The sequence below is a fragment of the Athene noctua genome, chromosome 1, assembly GCF_965140245.1.
Source record: "Athene noctua chromosome 1, bAthNoc1.hap1.1, whole genome shotgun sequence".
Taxonomy (NCBI): domain Eukaryota; kingdom Metazoa; phylum Chordata; class Aves; order Strigiformes; family Strigidae; genus Athene; species Athene noctua.
The window spans coordinates 129,120,116-129,139,324 of record NC_134037.1 but is presented as its reverse complement, the minus strand read 5'-3'; the positions used below and the strand labels follow the sequence as shown (position 1 = coordinate 129,139,324).

At 39.6% G+C, this 19,209-nt stretch overlaps 1 protein-coding gene across 3 annotated transcripts in view; it reads left to right on the top strand.

Annotated features, from left to right (window-relative positions):
- COMMD1 (copper metabolism domain containing 1) overlaps nucleotides 1–19,209 on the top strand; it is an 80,015-nt gene that overhangs the window by 45,304 nt on the left and 15,502 nt on the right. The window contains exon 3 of one of the 3 annotated variants that reach the window (XM_074925967.1): nucleotides 3,739–3,821. The exons of 1 other annotated variant lie outside the window; for it this stretch is intronic. In XM_074925967.1, coding sequence (XP_074782068.1) covers nucleotides 3,739–3,821 — 83 coding nt within the window. Of the gene's footprint in view, nucleotides 1–3,738; nucleotides 3,913–19,209 lie in introns of all 3 variants that reach the window. One more of the 3 variants, XM_074926137.1, reaches the window with a different exon arrangement.

The window sequence follows — 19,209 nt, the reverse complement described above, 5'->3', positions numbered from 1 at the left end:
TGCAAAAGGAATTTTTAGTGAGGCATTTCTTTGTCTCATGTTATCTCAGTGACATTGTAATAGCTGTATCTGTAACATCATCCTTAAATAAAAGCTGAGTTTGCTGATTGTTACCCTCCAGTGTTGGAGGGGTGTCCTGTTCCATTCTGTGCAAAGTGGTATTACTTTGTCTTTTACACTCTGACTTCTCAGGCAGTTTTTAAAACAAGATGGAAATTCAAGATGAGTGCAATTTTGTGATAAAAGTTATGCATTTATATAAGTTGTAATAAAAATACTGGAAAAATACTTTTCCGTTTATTAAAAAAAAAAGAGGAAATTTGTGTCTCTAATGCTCTAAATGAAACAAAATCTTCATCCACAAATTGGTCATCTGTCGCCAACAGAAATATTTCTGTGTGGCTCTGAGTAGTTTTCTAAACTTGCAACCAAAGATGTGAATGCTTCCACAAAACAATTAAATGTCTTTAATTCTGTTTTCCTTTCTCTTTCTTTTGCCTGAGACTGTTCTGCCTCTAACCTTTAGCAAGTATAGTATATCCTTCCATCCTAAAAATAGGGAATAATTTAAACTTAATATCATATCAATATTTTCACAGTGAATACCAGTTATAGTAAGAGATTTATTGTAGGGGTAATAAAATCTCTTAACCATTCTATGCTGTAAAACTGTAGGGAACTGTGGTCTATCACATTGCTCCACTGCATGGTCTTTAGAACAGGAGGGACTTGATTTGACAGCATGTCTGTGAAGACAGACAGAATTAAACCCTATTTCTTTTATCTTTTCATTGAAAAATGTCAATGTATTCTAAAAAACAACCATTTATTCAGCTTTCAAACATGATCTACAGTGGTAAAATTAATACCTTTCTGTCTGAGCAGGAAGTAGCCAGGGCTATCTGTGGAATTTTCCAATTAGGGATGAATCTGTAGGAACGCCTGCTGACCTCTCTGTGTCTTGAACTTCCAGCTTGACTTAGTTTGGTTTGCCTGTTTATCCTGTGCACTCCCTGGGTAAGGGAATTTCATGACAGAGAGCAGCCCTGTTGATACTCAGGATTCAGAAACCTCCATAAAAAATATACAAAGTAAATGCGTAGGTCAAAGAGAGGGAAATTTTAGTTGAGGTTTTATTGATTTTAAAAAAATATTATGACTTTATGGAGATATATTGTGTATTAATAGTAAACCAGACAAAAAGTGTTATGTACTTTTGCTTCTTAGGAGATATATACATACAAAATATGTATCTCTGAAATTACATATCAGCTAATTCATTGCTAAGGGAAAAACTCTTGCTGGATTTCATGGTGGGGCTTTCTGTGGAAGGAGCTGGTAGTAAAATCCTGTACTGCAAATGATACCAACATAAAAATTCTCACACTTTGGTGTTATCAACTATGGTGGAAGGATTGCTGGCACATGATCTACAGTGTATCAGCAGCTGCAGGTCAGGCTGAGGAGTTTCTGACCACTGAGCTCTGAGTTTCTCTCTCTTTGAGGTTTAGGAGCTACAGCAACCAGGGGCCTCTTCAGAAAGGACTTAATGAATAGGGCTGGCTTCTATATAATGTGGACTCTAATGTTACTGTTCAAAAATCCATGCATCTGTTTTGTTGTGTGTATTTACATGGGGAAAAGAAAAAAAAAAAAACCAAAACCAACAAAAAACCCCAAACAAACCAAAAACCGCAAAACAGAAGAGGTGATGGCCAGTAGCTGAATGGTGCAGCCCGGCAAGGATGAGCAAAGTGTTTGGCTTGGGGCAGGGAGAGCTGCAGTTCACGATGGCTGGGTTTTTAAGCTTTGGCTTTGTTTCTGTTCTTCCCAGCATGAGGAAAGCTTTGTTTTTGTACTGTTTCTGGAGAACAACTAAAAAGTAAGGTTAAATTCTTTCAGGACAAGTTCTTTGTATCTGACCTGGAGAAAAAAATTAAGTCTTTTGTGCTTATCTCTAAAGAATATCTTAAATGAAAATTAAAGAAAAACAATAAACAATGAAAGAGACAGGGCTATTTCTGTCATTTGATATTCTGCTTTCTGTCCCATGCGCACATGCTGTAATTTGTCATAGTGTTTGCACTCACATAAGGTTACTTCAAGGCCAGACATAAAGCATTTATAAATTAACTCTGCAAAGTGATTTTTTGCAGAGGTGTATAATGGTGTCCACATGCACAAAGTCTGAGAGGGAGATGAAGCCCTTTTCCCTGGTGTCATGGTGACTGTGCAATTGGGGACGGGAGGAGTCTTTCTCCTCTTTCCTAGCAGGGAAGGAGATTTTTTCTTACAAAATTCAGCTTCTCTCATGTTAGCTTACTTAGAGCCTGGTGAAAGAAGAGTAGCGGCGGACAGCACCTCACAAAGAAGAATTGGAACAGCGTCTCCTTTATTTTCAGTGTTTAAAATTAGTACCTTTTGGCTCTGCTACATGAAAAACATGGGCCTGATGGCTAAAACTTAGCTTGCCGTACACTTTATTTATTCAGATCGCTGTTCAGCTTGTTCACGTGGGAAGGATCAGGTCTTCTATTGTTTCCTGGGCACTGAATTGCAGTCCTTGTTATAGTGCCTGATGATAAAGTCACATCTCCCAAGAAAGACATTTTTGTCTGGTAAAGTGCAGAAGGCAAGCAATACTGGCCAGCTGGGAAGCAGTTGCAGACACTTGGGTTTTCAGTTCTTTGCCTGCTGGACTGTCATGGGCAGTTTTCAGCCCCTTCTTGCAGACTTAATTATCAAGATGCTGTCTGTTACTGTTTACAAATGTGTTGTTGAAAAAGATTTCTGGTCAGGGTATGTTTTCTCAGGGAGAGGCTTGTTTTTTTCCAGGGTGTTGTCCACCATACTGTTGCACTAGAGCTTTGTGCAGGTGTCACAGTAGCTACCCATGATAGTCAGGATGCCATGTGGTTCCTCAGCTATGGTATATCCAGGTCACCCAGAAAGCTTTAGGGAAATTTTGTGACCTGAAGCTGTGCTCAGAGTGTGAACCAGCCCAGCCCCTCATCCCCATGTCAGGGCCCCAAGCACGTTCCCAGGTTCCACTACTGAGGGAGGAAGGCTTACATCTCCTGCTGTTCAGATAAACATTGTTAGTTTGGACTTTGTTTTCTGGACAACACACATTAGTTGTGTGGTGAGGCTTTTATCGACGATTCCGTGATTGCTTTTCCCTCATAAAATTACTCATGCACTGACACAGTCCTTTGGTTTAAGAGACAAGTTTATTGGTGAGAGCCATCTTCTGAAGTTACCTCAGACTCAACTTGACAGCAGATCTTGTCTCTTTATTTAGAAAATGTCTTCGACAAGATTGCAGCCTGTGCTGTTCAGCGATGCTTTTTCCTCTTCTTGTGCTGGGCTTAATTTTTCCGTGTTTGTTTTCTTGCACTGATGGTTAACAACATTCAAAGACTCTTGGGTTGCATGTTTTAAAGCTGTTTTTATCAGCATCCTGGGGTTTTGTTGTTGTTTACAAACAACAGAAAAACTGTTCACTTTCTCATACCATATCCAGTGTCTTACGTGTGTTCAATTTTTCATACTGCTATTGAGAAACAAAAATCAAAATATCTGAAATGTCATTATCTGGCTACTTCAGAAATTAATCCAATAACAGTTTTGGAAGGTTTCCATCACAGACCTGATATAAAATTAGTGGTGAGTGTTAAATATTACAAATTATTTTTAGCTCATGATATGTTTTTCTCAAACACTGTCTGTATTGCACAGGGACTGCTCCACTTCAGACCAGTGGTTTTGAGCAGTCAGCACAGCACTGTCGCTCACCATCGGTTTGTGCCCAGTTTGAGAAGGTACGTGAGAAGTCCATCACCCATCCCTGAGATGATAAGCTTCATTTTCTAGGAGGGGTTTTTAATACGTTGGAGACCCTTCAGTCATGTGGTAAATATGTTTTTTGCTTTCTATGGCTTGCTTGCCACACTCCTGGATGTCCAGTAGTCAAACACTCACAAATCTTCTTTCCCGCTTGTGTTATTCTGTTTAATAATATGCTATCTGTAAAATGGGCTTCATTTTTCTTTACTCTTAGTGAACGCTTTGAGAATTAAGCTTGTCTCTTCTTGAAGAACTCAAATATGTTCAGGATCGAAGTCAAGGTGCTAAATTATGTGGAAGTGCTGGCTGTGGACTTGCTGACTTCATTGCATACTCCAGCAATTTATACATGTTGAACATACACATTTTGCTGCTGAAACCTTTTAACTGTTGGAGCTTGGCTCCTTGTGAGCTCAAGAGAATGTAACACAAACTGCTAATGCAGTCTAACCATATAGATAACACTTTGGAGAAAAGCGGATTGTTCAGGCATGGATGTTTTAATGAAAAGCCTCACTGAAAGTCACGGTCTTTTCCTGCGTTAATTCTGTATTTTTCACAGTCACCTGTTACTTAAAATATTTTCAGGTTTGGGTCTGTTCTGGAGCTTAATCAGAATGCTCAGTGACAAGCTCCGGGGGGGGAATATTTGTAATTCTTTGCTTTGAGGAGAGTGTCAACAACCAATGATCCATGACCAGGTTGAACTTGTGGAATTATTGACTGTAATATATCCCACTTGAAGAGCTAATTAACCATTTTCTGGCTTTAAGTTTTGACACCATATAGCTTAGGCAGCTGTACTTCTGAGCTGAAACTCTGTTAGGAGCCTGTAGGTTTGGTAGTTTTGAGGAAGATAAAACTGCTATTTTTATTTCTAATTCCTTTGACAGGCATAACATTCAGAGGATAAGGAGGGAACGATGCTTATTAAACTGAATAATTTGTTTTGGTCAAAACTCTCTTAAGGGCAAGCTATTCTTAGAGCTTTATCTGCAGCATGAGTTAACTAAGGTGTTTTTAAGCTCACTCCAACAGGAACGGGGATTGTTTTACCAGCAAATGTGAACAACTTTGTTTTGTAACTTGAAATCTGTGTTTAGTTACTCTGTCAGTGTTTTTGTGGATCACAGTTGTGAGAAGATTCAGGATGTAGATAGCAAGGGAAGCTGCTAAAACAAATGCACGCAGGGAGCAAAATTGAAAGGGTTATGGAGATGTATTGTGCCTTTTTTCACATTGATTGCCCAAAATAACTTTGCTTTTCATGTTAGAGAATATTTATTGTCTTACATAATTTGCTAATCATAAAATAGCTCATCTGTGTTTGATAGCAGGAATGAATAAACCCAACCCAAATTGCAACATCAGCCTCAATTAAACGTAATAAAGCCTTCATTAGCAGATTCCACAGATCTCCATTTCCTAAATTTTTTAGAACAAACATCTTGACACGCATCAATAAACAGAGTTATAAAAAATAAATGCTGAAGCTGTCTGGTGATGCTAAGCTAATTTCTTGTGTACAGAAGGATGAACTTCTTGGCCAGGATCAGGAAGGGCCCAAGCCAGTGTGTTGCAGCCCAAGTGATCTTATCAAATGAAACCAGGGGTTTCTCTTCTCTCTCGGCGTGCACTGCTTAAGCTATAGACTGAGATTCCCAGATAGTATTTCATGGGTGAGTTTACTACTAATTTCTTGAAAGTTAACACATCAAATGCGATATTGGTTAGGATATTGAGTGCCTTGCTTTGTCAGTCTTTAACCCATTAGATCTTCCAAGATGCGCAGGTAATAAATTTTCCAAGAAAAAAAAACTACTGACAGGTACTTCAAAGCTTAAGAAAAACAAGCTTTTGTAGTTTAAAAAAAAAAAAAAAAAAAAAAGAAAAAGTAGTTGTTGCTAATGAAACCTTCAAATGAGAGTAAAATGCATCGGAGCAAGTCACTTCCACATCAGCGTAGGGCATTACAGTGGCGCTTCCTTACTCTACTGAGAGTATTCAAGCCTTGAATTAATCAAGATTGCCGGATGTAATAGAAGTTTGTAGTCTCAGGTTTGGATTTTATTTGTATTTTCTGCCTTTTAATGGATGTGGAAAGAGCACTCCAATTAGAGCTCTAATTTCAAAAGCATACACTGTAAAAACTAAAAACCAGGAGAAATCCCTTTGTTCAAGCCAGATGCTTTCCTCACAAGTACTTGGTTGATGCTCTCATGCACCCATAGGCATGCCTTAAAAAAAAAAAAAAAAAAAAGGTGAAATATAGGTGAAAGGGACTTAAAATTCCTTCAAGATCCTGGAACAATATCTGGAGCTGCAAACAGGAGCTGGTCCTATTGTTTTCAGTTCTGCCTGTTGTTTCCCTGATCATCAGTAACCAGCCCTCTCCCTGCACAGAGGGCTTCAAAGAGCTTCAGAAACCACTTGCTTTTTCTTTGATTTGGATGGGAGGAGGGATGGGATTGCTTGCTGCCGAGACTTCCATTTTCTAAGGTGGCAAGTCTCAAATGGAGTTTTCCTTCTGTAGATTTGAGGATATGAAAGATTCCTTGGCCATAATCTTGGCTCTTTCACATCTCTTCACCTTCCACCAAGTTTTAAGATGCAAGGCCTATCTTGCAGCTCTGAAAATTCCTCCAAGCTTGAATTTGGCTGTTAGCTACCATTGCCATCTTGTATTGATCCCTTGCTAAACTATGATTTAAAAACAAGTCCATTTACTTAAAATCAAGTCCAGTTGTTGTCATCTGACAGAAGCAATTATTTGTGACGTTCTTTCCTGCTTCTTTAAAATTCTTTTTTTTCTCAATGGAAATCATTCTGGATTCTGAGGTACCATCATTAATGGATGGCAAACATCTAAAATTCATGTAAAGCTCACTCTGAAGGGTAAAAAGCAAGTGTCGCAAAAACATTTATGCAAACATCAGTTCATCACCAATATAAACATTCACGGCAAGCATCATCTCATCAGCTCATCTCAAACATTTTCAGGTTCTTTTTCTTACAAAGAGTGATATTTTTGGAAACTCAATTATAGACTAGACACACTGATCAAGATGAAATCCACATACATTCCGGTTTCCTGTAAAGCTTATCCAACAGGTTTGCATCTTACACAAACTGTTCTCACACTGAATGTGTTATGGCTTTGTATAATATAAGACTGATGCTATGTCAACAGTTTTTAAAGCAGAGCTGGATAATCCACGAGCAAAACAGGGCGTTAGAAATTAAATGACTAATGACTACTGATGGATTACTGAATTTCTGGTTTTGAAACTCTAAAGGTAGTTGCTTGCCCTGTGAACTGGCATCTCTGTTTCAAGTAACTGGACCAGCTCAGGCTTTAAAGCAAAAGCTTTGCATGAACTTCCTAAACACTACTGAATTAGGTTAGGGGTGTTTACTTTCCTGTGCAGTCCATACAGATAGTGCAGAATATAAAATTCTGGTAACAAACCCAGTTCTTGATTAGATATTTAAAATATACCCATGCCTTACTGTTCCCTTCATATGAGTGGGGTGCTTTGTATGTCCCTTCCTGCCTGTGCTTTTCCTAAGTGCTCCAGGCATATGGCAGGACAATTTTAAGAACTTGTTCGGTTAAGCAAGAGGAAACTTCTAAGAAGCAGTTGAAGAAGATCTCCAGCAGAGTAATTCAGTGCCATGGCTCTGTCATCATGCAGTGGGAGGTGGCAGCTTTCTGACAGCCCTTTCTCAGAAAGGGCCTTCAGGAAGGACCCCTCCATTCTCCAGCCAGGAATCATGTTTTATCACATGAGGAACAAAATTCCTGAAAGGTCTGATGATGTTTCAGGCTTTTTCTTATGTATGCCATTTAATAATGCATACTTTAACGTATTAACAAACCTTCAAAGTCATGCCAAGATACTGAAGAATATTTCTTAGATAAGAGGCTTTGTTTAAAGACTGCTTCAAATTTTGCTTTTCCATCCTAAGCTGTATTGTGCTTCATGGAAATTAAGTCTCAGATGACTTATTTAGATGCCCTGTCATGTCTACTTGTTCACTAAAAGAAAGAAGATAACATGATAATTTTGATTTCTTCAGCCAGAAGTCTTTCATGTGTGTTAGACAGTTAGATCTGTAGTGCCTGAGGTTAGTGATGCAAAAGGAGCAGTCAAGGTTTTGCAGGGGCTTTCCTACCTAACAAGAAACATTTATGTATTTACTTCAGAGAGTGCTGCCTCGTTGTGTTACCTATGAAAACATCAAATGAGAGGCAGCAAAAGCACCTGAAAAAATTATTTCCTTGGTGGACCAATTTGGTAAGTTGGAAAATTGCTGTAGTAGAGTTTTGTACTGACTGGCAAATTGTCTTCTTCCCAAAGTGAAACCATAGCATCCTTCATTTACTGTAAGCTGCTACGCTTATCAGCTCTAAGGATAGATGGGTTCTCTTGTTTGACCTTTACACCTTTTTTCCCTAACAACCTTTTTTCCTACATTTGTTTTCCATTTGCTACACCTGTTCCTCTTCCCCTCTTCATGCAAAACCACATTAATCATTAACATTTGTACATGTGGCTGAAAAAGTGCCTTTTCAAAGCTGCTTTTAGCTGAGGCATAAGTATTAACCAGCAGATCCACCAGTAGCTGTAGGATTGCTTTTTAAATACTGTTGCTATTAAATGCCCCGTTTTTGCATTTGAGAGGTACTAGTCTGCCATTTTGCATTTGGAGATGCTTGATCCATCGATAACGGACCCAAAAAATGAACAGCAATATTAAGTACAGAAGTGTCGTGATCTCAGAGTATAGCACATGCCGTTATTAAGCCCCTTTCCACTTATTATAGCTTTGGATGGTGCCTGGAGCATGAGAACATCATTTTGAGTTGTGGAGCTCAAAATATTTAGCTGGAGGTACTGGACCCTTAGGAAGCGTCACACGCAGGTGGCTCTAAAGCAAAACTATGAAATTAGTTTTCTTTGTTAACTGTCCCTCATCTCTTGAAAGTGGTTCAAGGATTCCAGGATAAAACCCACTGCACTACGCATGTTGCAAACTTGTAAGAAATGATCTTACTTACTTAAAAGTAGTTTCCAAACTACTAATGGAAAGCAACAAGGGAAGATTAAGAGGAAGAAACAACTTTTTTTTTTTTTTTTAAATAATAAATGCCATTCTTCTACATTGTTTTTTCTCTTTCCACTGTCTTTGCTGTGATCACATAGTCACCCTGGTAGGAGTAAATGTGTCTTGCAATTTGAAAGTAAAGATACCTTAAACATACACCAAAGGCTGTCTGTCCCAAGGAAGGGATATTGTCTTCAAAGCAGCAAGGGGTGGTCTTCTCTGTTTCTGCAGAGATGGAGAGATATGAATCAGAAAAGTTAAAATAGAGAATCTTGTAGTATCAATGCTGTAAGATAGAGACCAGAGAGTGTATTCCACCAGTGGGAAAAAGAGGAAGATGCATTAGATGGAGTGTTAGCCAGCTGCTTACTTGCACTCTCATTATGGGACATTCTGGACTGCAAACCAAAGTGTGATGTTTAAGCCAACAGAAAGAATAGCAAGCAGCTTTTCTCAGGCATCATTATACATTTATAATATTTCTGTGCTTTTAACACTGGCATTAGAGCCATTGCTCGCCACTAGAAAATGTCACCCAGTCACAACTGCAATGCCAAGAAGTTATCAAAGGAGATGTTTGAGATATAAATCAAATGTAATGCATTCAAATGATTTATTTTTGCAGGGACTCTGGTGCCATCTTTTCTGAAGAAGAGATGTGAAACTCAGCTTTGTAAAGAATTTATTTTTTCCACTTAGAAAATTGTTTCCTGCTGTCAGCAAAGAATCTCAAAATGCCTGCTCTGAATCACAGAGACGAGCCATGTCAGAGGGAGTCTATGACAGGAGGAAAAAGTAGATCACAGACTAAGCACAAAAAGTTGCAAACTGAAAGGTATCTTTAGGGACGAATATCCCCTGGGCTCCACAGTTCAGATTCCTCAGTAAACTGAATCTTTTTATTTCTGTAAATAAATTCAGACCCAGGTGAGCAGCTGCGCTGGTTGCTTCCCCTGTTTTGGAGCTGTGGGCTGATGGCACACGTCTGCGCCTACAGTGAGCTCTCATGGTGGCAGCATGTCTCGCAGGTCAGCGAGGGGATGGGGAGGGATGATGTAACTGAAACTCTAAACATATGGTGCATTTGGAGTTTTGCTTCTCTGGTCCTCCACCCCCCAAAAAACCCAAACAAAAAACCACAACTTGGCTTTGCCCTTTGTATCTGAAAACTAAGAGGACAGTGATTAGAGCTTTTACCTGAGACAAAAAATTAGTAAGGCTGCTTTTCTGTCCATTTTATCTAATAGCAATAAATCTCAGAGTGCATCTGTCCTTACGGATGCAGCTGTTCTGAGATTGAAGAACTTCAGATGGTGCTACCGGCGCTTTAGACACAGGTATCAGGGTCTTTTTACTCCTGCAGTAGTTGTATTTTAGTGGGTGAATCTGTAGAGATTAGAACATCAAATGCTGGATCCTCATTACAGTCAGATAAATAGGTTATAGCTGGGGAAAAGTATGGTGATTCATTTTTTAATGAAAAGAAATGGCTACAGTTCTGTTCTGTTTCTGGTAATACACTATTTTCTAAATGTGTTATCTTGAAAAAGTGTCATCCCACTTCTAAACGCTAAACTTTTTAATTTGAACTTACTGCCTTGGTTTTCCAGTATGAGTATTTCTCTCACAGGCTATTATTTTTAGATGCTTAAGACTCTTGTTTAAAAATAAAAAGTATGTATCTTGGAGTTTAACACAGCCAGATCAGTAAATAAGAATAATTTTTCAGTGTTTCCATCGCTCCATCCTTCCCATCCGGTGCTCCTGAAGGGGATCTATATTTCTATTTTCCCTGATGAAATTGTCTCTAGTTATTATACCCATTACAAAGGGTTGAGGGGATGGTCCAGACGGCCTTTATTGCCTTAATCCTGTTCATGAATGATTCAAAGAACAGTATCCAGTTCCTGGAAGCTCTAGGGCTTCGTTTTTAATTTTGACTAATTGTTTTCTTGAAATAATGAGCAGCGATGACTTCAGAAAGCAGTCTTCTGGCGCCCAGATCATTAGTGACTCACCGTATCTTTAGTAGCCGTTAAATATATGCTTTACCACAATTTTAAAAAGTCCTGGTCATTTTGCTTACAAAGGATATGTAACATACAGTAGGAATAGGTGGAGATGATGGATTTCCTTACTATTTCCTATTTGTGGCCATTTTGAGACACAGAAATCTGAGGCAACCAAAAACTGGCAAGAAAAAGGGAGTTGCATTAGAGGACTGGTCCAGATGGAAAATATTGTCTGGGGTGGTTTTTTTTAATATGACCCTTTTGCCTCCTCCTTAACTCCTCTACAGTGATTCAGTGCAAGTACCGCTCTATGTTTTTGAGGCTTATGTATAGTGGGAGCACTAAAATTAGTCCCCTGTTCAGGAAGACTTGGGCTTTCTTGGAGATTGCGATGTGGAGATTTCATTGCATACGTTCTTCATGAGCAGTGCTGGAGGACAGTGGAGGGAGAAGAGTGCATTATCCACCCAGGGTATCATGTGGGAGATGTTTCCAGCACTTGTCTCAAGTGATATGCGGACAGGTCCATTCTCATCCCCATTTGTTTTTTTTCTTGAGGAGAAGTCATGTAGGGCCTCGCACTGTCTGAATTTCAAATTCATCCATGAAATTGCAGCTAAGGATTGACCACTGAGTCTTTCCAGCGTGGATGTGACTGTACTCTCCCAGACCCAGCTCCCCATGCAGTGGGGCAGTGGCTGCCCTAAGCAAACACCTTCAAGCTCTTAGCCCCTCATCCAAAATGTGTTTTCCCAGCTGCCAGTTAAACTTTTGGTCAAGACCTTTCCATGTGTTGTCCATCATGTATACTTCCCAGTGCCCATGATGCCCCAAAGGCCAATGGTAAAAGACTGGCTGTGATCATCAGCTCCTTTTGGAGAAAGCCACCTGCCACAAATAGCACACACAAAAGCTAGTCAGGGATCATACAGATGGCAAATCTTGATACAGAGAGGTTATCACATCAAAAGCAGGACCTTTGGCATGATTTTCATAAAGCTTTGGGGTGGTTATGTGACAGGAACAGAGAAGAGCTTTTTATTTTTTGCAGAGAACATTGACTGGAAGGAAGCTTGGAAGTGGATGGAGATGAAGAAACATTGTCCTGGTGTTTGATTCTGTGTTGTATCATGCTGAACAAAACTCGGTGCCTGTAGGTATACATTTGTGGGTGCATATATACAAAGTGTGCATATGCACAGGCACGCATTTCTTAGTCTACATTAGCTTAAGAGCAAACATCTCTTAAGAGCAAACTCTTAAGAGACCCCAATATACAGACTAACCATCTAAGTCAAAAAGAGGTGGTGAAGTGTGACAGGGGAGCATGCCTTTGAGGCGTAATACAGGACTGCCTGAGAATTCAATGTCCCATTAGCTTGGGCAAAATTTAGTGTAGAGGTGGTCGTCGTCAGTATAATTCTGCAGACATCTCTCAAATTGGCCTCATTTCAACCTCAGTGGTGACCATGTCTTTTGTAAGGTCAAAAAGTTGCATAGGATTGCGTAATGTTACAGGGAAAATTATAAAAGTCAAGGGTATGGCATCCCTAGTTCAGTGAAGGTCAACTCTTCTTGACAGAGGGAATAAATGTTAGGCAGAGTTTTGCCAGGTATTGCAGACACTTTGCTATTAGTCCTCCCAAAGAGTCTGCATATCTCTGAACCTTTTTTTTTTTAGTTTGGTGACATTGGGGTTTTTAAATTATGTTTAAAACTGCTGTATCAGAATTTCCTCAGACCTGATAACATATGAAGAAATACAGAAGTATATATTTCTGTCTATCGAGACCGCCAAGCCACCATACTCATCTTCAAAGACAACCACTGAATGGTTTGTCCAGCCTTTCTTCCCTCCATCATTTGCAGTATGTTGTGAAATCATATTGAGAAGAACAGTTTGATAAGATAAGCCCGGTGAGGTTAAAAAAGAAGCAGCCAAGTCTAATGTACCTATTTTATTGTTTAAAATTCAGCAGTGACCTGAAATCTGTATCAATCCCTTTTCCGTAGCACTGGATTCAACAGCACATTAGAAGATATTCTTCCAGAAAGCACCTCTGGGATGTTTTTCAGCAAGGGTGTGTTATTCTGCAACAGAAATGTATTTGATTTCTTCATGTGAATGAGCACCTCTGGGATGTTTTTCAGCAAGGGTGTGTTATTCTGCAACAGAAATGTATTTGATTTCTTCATGTGAATGAATAGCTTTGTTAAAAGTTATAGTGGAAGTTACTTTTCTGGAAGTTATTCTTTTGTTATTACTTTTTTGGTGCAGAGGATGCTCACACTGCCCAGTGTCGTCCTCTGCCTCAACAACAAAAAACCCAAACAAAAACCTATTTCTGCCACTGCATTGGTTTGAAAGGAGAAGCTGAGGTCTGTAATGTCAAGATAAGGTATTTTATCAGTATTTAATTACAGCCCTTTGTTAAACAGGTGCATACAGAAGCAGCACAAACCCACTAAATGGTAATGCTGAGTTCTCATCAAGAACTTGTTTATTTGAGAATCAATTGAAGGAGGTCAAAAATGCCATTTTCACTCCCTGGTTATTTTAGGACTCTGTAGCACGAACACCCTTTTTATAACCCAGGCTGGTATTTTAGAAAAATATCACTGTAGTAAAATTTTCTTTACATGTCTACAACTTGTTTCCAAAACTGTTAATTGGGCTTGTGGGGGAAAAGGCCAGTCTAAATGTAAAGCTGCTTCCCGGTATACTTTATCTCAGGATAATTCTTTTATCCAAGGAAATTAAGGTGCATTTTGTAACATCTGGTGGTACATTACCAAGCCTACAGTGGAGCAGAATGAATGCAATAAGCTCAGAATGCCACTGTGTCCACTTTTCTTAGAACTTTTTAGCTATTTATCAAACTTGGTTTTCAATTTATGAGCAAATCTAGTCCTCCTGAAAATGAAACACCGCTGCTGGCTTTGCATCAAGCATAATGCAGGCAAGCTCATGCCGGAGTTCACCGCGCAGCCCTGCCAATGCACCTCTCTCTTATTCTGCAGCACTGCCGATGCATTGGCCTGTGCTCTTCCTGCAAACAGCTTGGCAGACTGAGAAATGAATCACTGTGGTTTTGGGGTAGGTACAAACAACAGCTGACATGAGTTGAACCCAGCTTTGCTAATTAATATAGCCAAGATGAAATTTTTTTTTTAAATCTGAAGGGAAGGCAGAATGACACTTCAGAGAAGGAGTTGTTTGGATTTTGTAAACCTCTCTGAGCTCTGTGTGTGCTGTAAAGGCTTGTAAAAGAAGGGGAAGCCAGGGGTGCAAGTGTTGGATGGTCAGTGAAAGTCCCTGTTCAGCATTCAGCAGTAGTTAGATAAAAGCAAGCTTAAAGAATGGGAGGAAATAAACCTGAAAATTTAATTCTTTACTGCTATTGCAAAATCTGTGTTAGCTCTTGTCTCCTAACCTTGAAGAAAGATGTAATAGGCACAGAAAGATATAACAGACATTAGCAGGGTGAGGAGAGACATGAAAATCCTGCGAGCAGGGTGGGGAGGCAGACATTCCCTGTTCTTATTGCCATTCTTTCCTTTATATGCAGGCCCCTTTTCACCCTACTAGCCACCAAAATAGTCCAAATCTTTCCACACAGTCTCCACTACCTCCCAGCTCTTTGGTAGGACAGTAAGCAGGGGAATTGAAAAGCAAGATACTTAAACCAGAAACAAGTATTTTTATTACTGTGGTGCACAGTTAGTCCAGCCTTTGTTGGTATCTTTTGGTGAAGAGTGCAGCAGAAAGATCTGCCATCAATACAAATCCCTAGGCTTGCAAGTGTTAAAAAGGTGTAGTGCTTTGATGTTTGAAAGGAAAAGAGACACATGCATTTTAAGGACACAGCCCACTCACAAATTTTATCATACTTCCACTTTAGGACAGCTATCTAAAACTAGGCTACAGCCTTCATAATTGCATGTCCTCCTCCTGTTCCCTGCTTCCTTAAGGAAGGGGTGGCTTTGAGTTTTACAGTGCTGCTCTCCCTCTCCCTGCCTTAAACCAGAGCACAATCAATTTTTCTTTTATCTGAGTGCTGCTCCTTGGCTTGGTTCTTCTTCCATTCAAGAGCTGCAGTGAGAAGACATGGGGTGGTGACACTGCGCCCTTATGGCCATGGCATGCCAGGCAAGCATGAGGTCCACCAGGCAAGGTCCTTGGTGCTTAGGCTTGTCTGACAGGAGGACACATTTAGTCTGATCGCAGGAGCAGGGAGGAGGTGGAACACGTCCTGTTTCTCACATTCCTAAAGCAAGAGCGATGACTTTACATCTGCCAAGGGGCACTGGTCACAAAGCTTACATTTTGTTGATGCAGGAGAACAGGCCTGTGGTGTTACAGATTTACTACCAATGAAAAATCTGTCCATTCTGCTAAATGCTGATGTCCAAACTGTGGATGCAGGCTGAAAAAGAAGGTTGCTGTTGTGGAGAGAAAAAAAAGAGAGAGACTTCTCCTCTGCTTCAAAGACACAGAAAGATAAATGAGCTATTCACATCATCTCCATTTTCCTCAGGAGAAGTGGTTAAGTTCCTTTATATTTCATTGCCCTCTCCTCCCCTTGTTCATGGGAAGAAAGAGATAACCAATTAAGTATCTGATGTGGAGGAGCTGCAGCCTTTCTTTGTGCAGAGGTATCTCCGATTCTCACATGCTTATTTTCATATTTAGTTTTCATATGCCAGGCGGATCACTTATTAATTGTTAAATGACTGCTCTGCAATTCAGTTATGGAAATGATTTCTGCTTCAGTACCACTTGCCCTTGAATTGAGAACAAGAGGTCAACTAAAATTAGATAACTTTTCTTTGAATCTTTTATCTTTCTGAAAAAAGATACGGTTCAACATGATGCCTGTCAAGAAGACTATGAAGTGCTGTGTGCTGAAACAGTCTTCATAGCAGGGCTGTTTTGGGGATCAAGTTGGGAACTGCTGTCCTGACCTGTCCTCATTAGACTTTTAAATGAATGAATCCAGGTATGGTGCACTGTCTGTAATGCAGAGTTTGTATTCTGTGGCCTGTATTCATTTCTAGGGTGAATTTAGAAATTGCGTCTTGAATAAAACAAAGTTGTAATATTAACTGAGGCAAAGAGAACTGTGTGGGCAGAGCCTACAGCCCCTTGACTTCAGTGGGATTCTGCACAGACATAAGTGTCCTCCCACATTAATCTCTTTGCAGGATTGCACCTACAGGTTCAGCTTTTATTGTGAGTCTTTGCTTCTCTTACACAAGGAGAGAGGCTGGGGGGGGGAAAAATCCTTATGTATCATGCAGCAAATATTAGCAAGGACATACTCTGTGGTTAAAAAAAAAAAAAAAAAAAGAAGCAAAGGAAAATGCAAATCTGTAGCTTCTCTATTTTATTTCAGCAGAGAGCTATATTCCTCTGGTGTCTCCCTGTCGGCATGTAACGCTGATATTTTAGTGCATTTGATCCAAAGGTCACTGAAGTCAGTGCAGAGATCCCCACTATCTGTAGTGGGCTTTGCACCACACTCAGCAAGAGCTGCTGTTTTGCTGATCAGTCTGAGTGTGATGCCTGTCCTGAGGCTTTGGAACAGCAATAGCAGCAGTGTTGGAGGGGCTATAAAACAGGCTGGACTGTGAATATGTGGCTACTCTCCTTTCTGCAGGAGGTTTCTCACAGCAAATTGAAAGACAGCAGTTTTTATTCTAAAAGAAATGAGAAAAAAATACCAAAAATTAAATAAACCTTTTTTTTTTTCCAGCTTGACTTTTTTCCCCTTGTAAATTCATACATTCAAATTACCAAAAAGAAAAAAGTATAGTTATTTTGGTCCTGCTGAGAATATGTGTTTGCAATGGCAACATAACCCTGAGTAGTCCCTTTTGTCCCCATAAATTCTATTTTCGGATCAACGGGAAGGGTATAGATAAATGCCATAAAAACAGAAAAAAAAAAAAAAAGCCTGTTTGTCCTGACCACTTTGTCTTGTTATCTATTTTAAGAAGGAAAACCCAGCTGAATATGTGCTGAACTGCAGGCATATTTTCAAGCCTTTGGTACGCTGTTTTCATATTTTTAGATGAGCCCTTCTGCCCAAATGAGAGTAACTTTTCACTCTCCATTTAGACGCATACTTGTGTGTAATTCAGGATCTGTGTGATGCGCCAGTGTGTCAGAGACAGAGGGTTAATGTTTTTGTAACAAGATGGGGATGCTGCTGGTGGTGTGTGTGCCTCTGAGGATCTGTTTTGCCAGGCTTTGTGATCTTCCTTCTCTAGCTGGTAAAATACCCTGGAGCAAATGTATGCCTGGCATCGCTGTGATGCTATAAACACACCCTGGATAGATGTGCATAAACAGATGCCCTTGAAAAATTACTGTATAAAAAATTCCATTTTGTGGGCACAAACACATTTGCTGTAGCCAGGGCCTGCTGATCTAAGAGCTTAGGTACAAGAACATAGGGACTTTCTGAATATGGGACTTTTTGAGGGCATTGCCTGTCACTGTTCAGAGACACGAACCAGCAAAGGATTTGCATGGCCTTTATTAACCACTTGCAGAACTTGCAGCAACCAAAATAAACACCATTGTACTTTTTGTTCAGCTCTGCGTGTTGAAGTATTTCAGCAACATGCCCTGTACTCCCCTCTTCTGCTCCTCTTGTTTCAGACAATCCAGGTGCCTTTTAGACCACAGGGCAAGTTTACAGAAAGGAGCAGAAAAGAAGGTTTTAAACACATCTTATTACAAAATGCTTATTCAGCGTAATTTTAATCTTTGGTCTCTTCTTTGACCAAGACCAGGTATGGTCTTGGCTGAAGACAGGTTGAAATTGAAAAGCCAAGATCTGGCCATTGCTGTCAACAGGAGCCAGCATTGCGTGCTGTCACGTAAAATAAAAGCACTTGAACTATCTTAGTGTATTAATTTCCACTCAGCTTTTATATTTGGCATAATACTTTTAGGCAGAACATTAATGGACACTTGAATCCTTTATATAACTGATAAACTAAAACATTAAAGAGCTGCGAGGGAGCAAGAGAGATCTGTTTTGGGGATGATAACCAAGTTATTAAACCTGCAAGCTGATAGTGCTCTCAACCAGAATATGCCAGGATCCCAAATCATGCAGCCTTCTAAAGGTCAGGTATTCTCAGCTCAGGTTTTGACTGTGAGATTATTTTTAAATTCAGATTACTTAAACCGTGTCCGTGTAGTTGGTATAAAAGTAATTCTTAACCCCACAGCTCATTCCTGTTTTCCTGTCATTAAGTATTGCAATAACAGAGAGAGACATGGTTGACACTGAGTTGATTAAATAAACAATTAAAAGCACAGAAATTTCCTTATGTAATTAAGAGTTAACTAAATGCACAGTCTGCAAACTCCAGTCTTAGTGATACCCTGTAACAAAAACATGCCCCAGTGGCGTAGAGGGTTTGATGTTATAAAATGGTACTTTCCAATACATTTAACAAAATAGTAAATAATATCACAAAGTAGTTGAAACTTGATTCTGAAAAGGGGTTTTTTTATAATGCTGAATGATGCTTGATTTTAATTTGCAATGTTGAATGACTCCCATGTTAGATAATAGGGAGTTTAAAATGTAATAAATATGAATTCCAGGTCAGATTAATATTCTCACTAGAGAAGCCGAATTTATGGTAAAAGCAGAAGATCCTTCCAGTAAGGGCTCTCTTAGACCAATTCTGTACTGCAATTAAGTGCTACAAGACTGAAAAAACAGAGACTAGCCTAGGTATTTGGAGATTAAACATGTATAGAGAAAGCTGTGGACTGATATTTCACCTCTGTGAGCAGGCTTAAAAACATAAACCGTACAAAATATAGTGCAAGAAAACAATACAGCTGTCAAACAAGATAGAAAAATGCAGATCAGCACAGGAAGGCAATGATCATAAGTGAGGAAGGACATTTACCCTTTGAGATGCCCTGCAGGGGACTTTCAGAGGAAAGTACATCACCTTGCAGTGGTTCCACTGGGAGACTCTTTGCTAGTTAAGAGCTGACACAGCAGAGCTCGAATAAATGATGATGGAACTTCCTAGTCTCTGGTGCCTTTGTGAACACCAGCACTGGAAGGACTACCAGTGGTTGGGGGAGCTGACATGAGCTGGAGAAAAATGTGATTAAGAAGTAAGATGAGAAGAACCTGTAGTGCATTTCCTTTAGTTTTTAAATACATGTGGTGATTCAAATTTCACAGCAATAGAAAGGTAA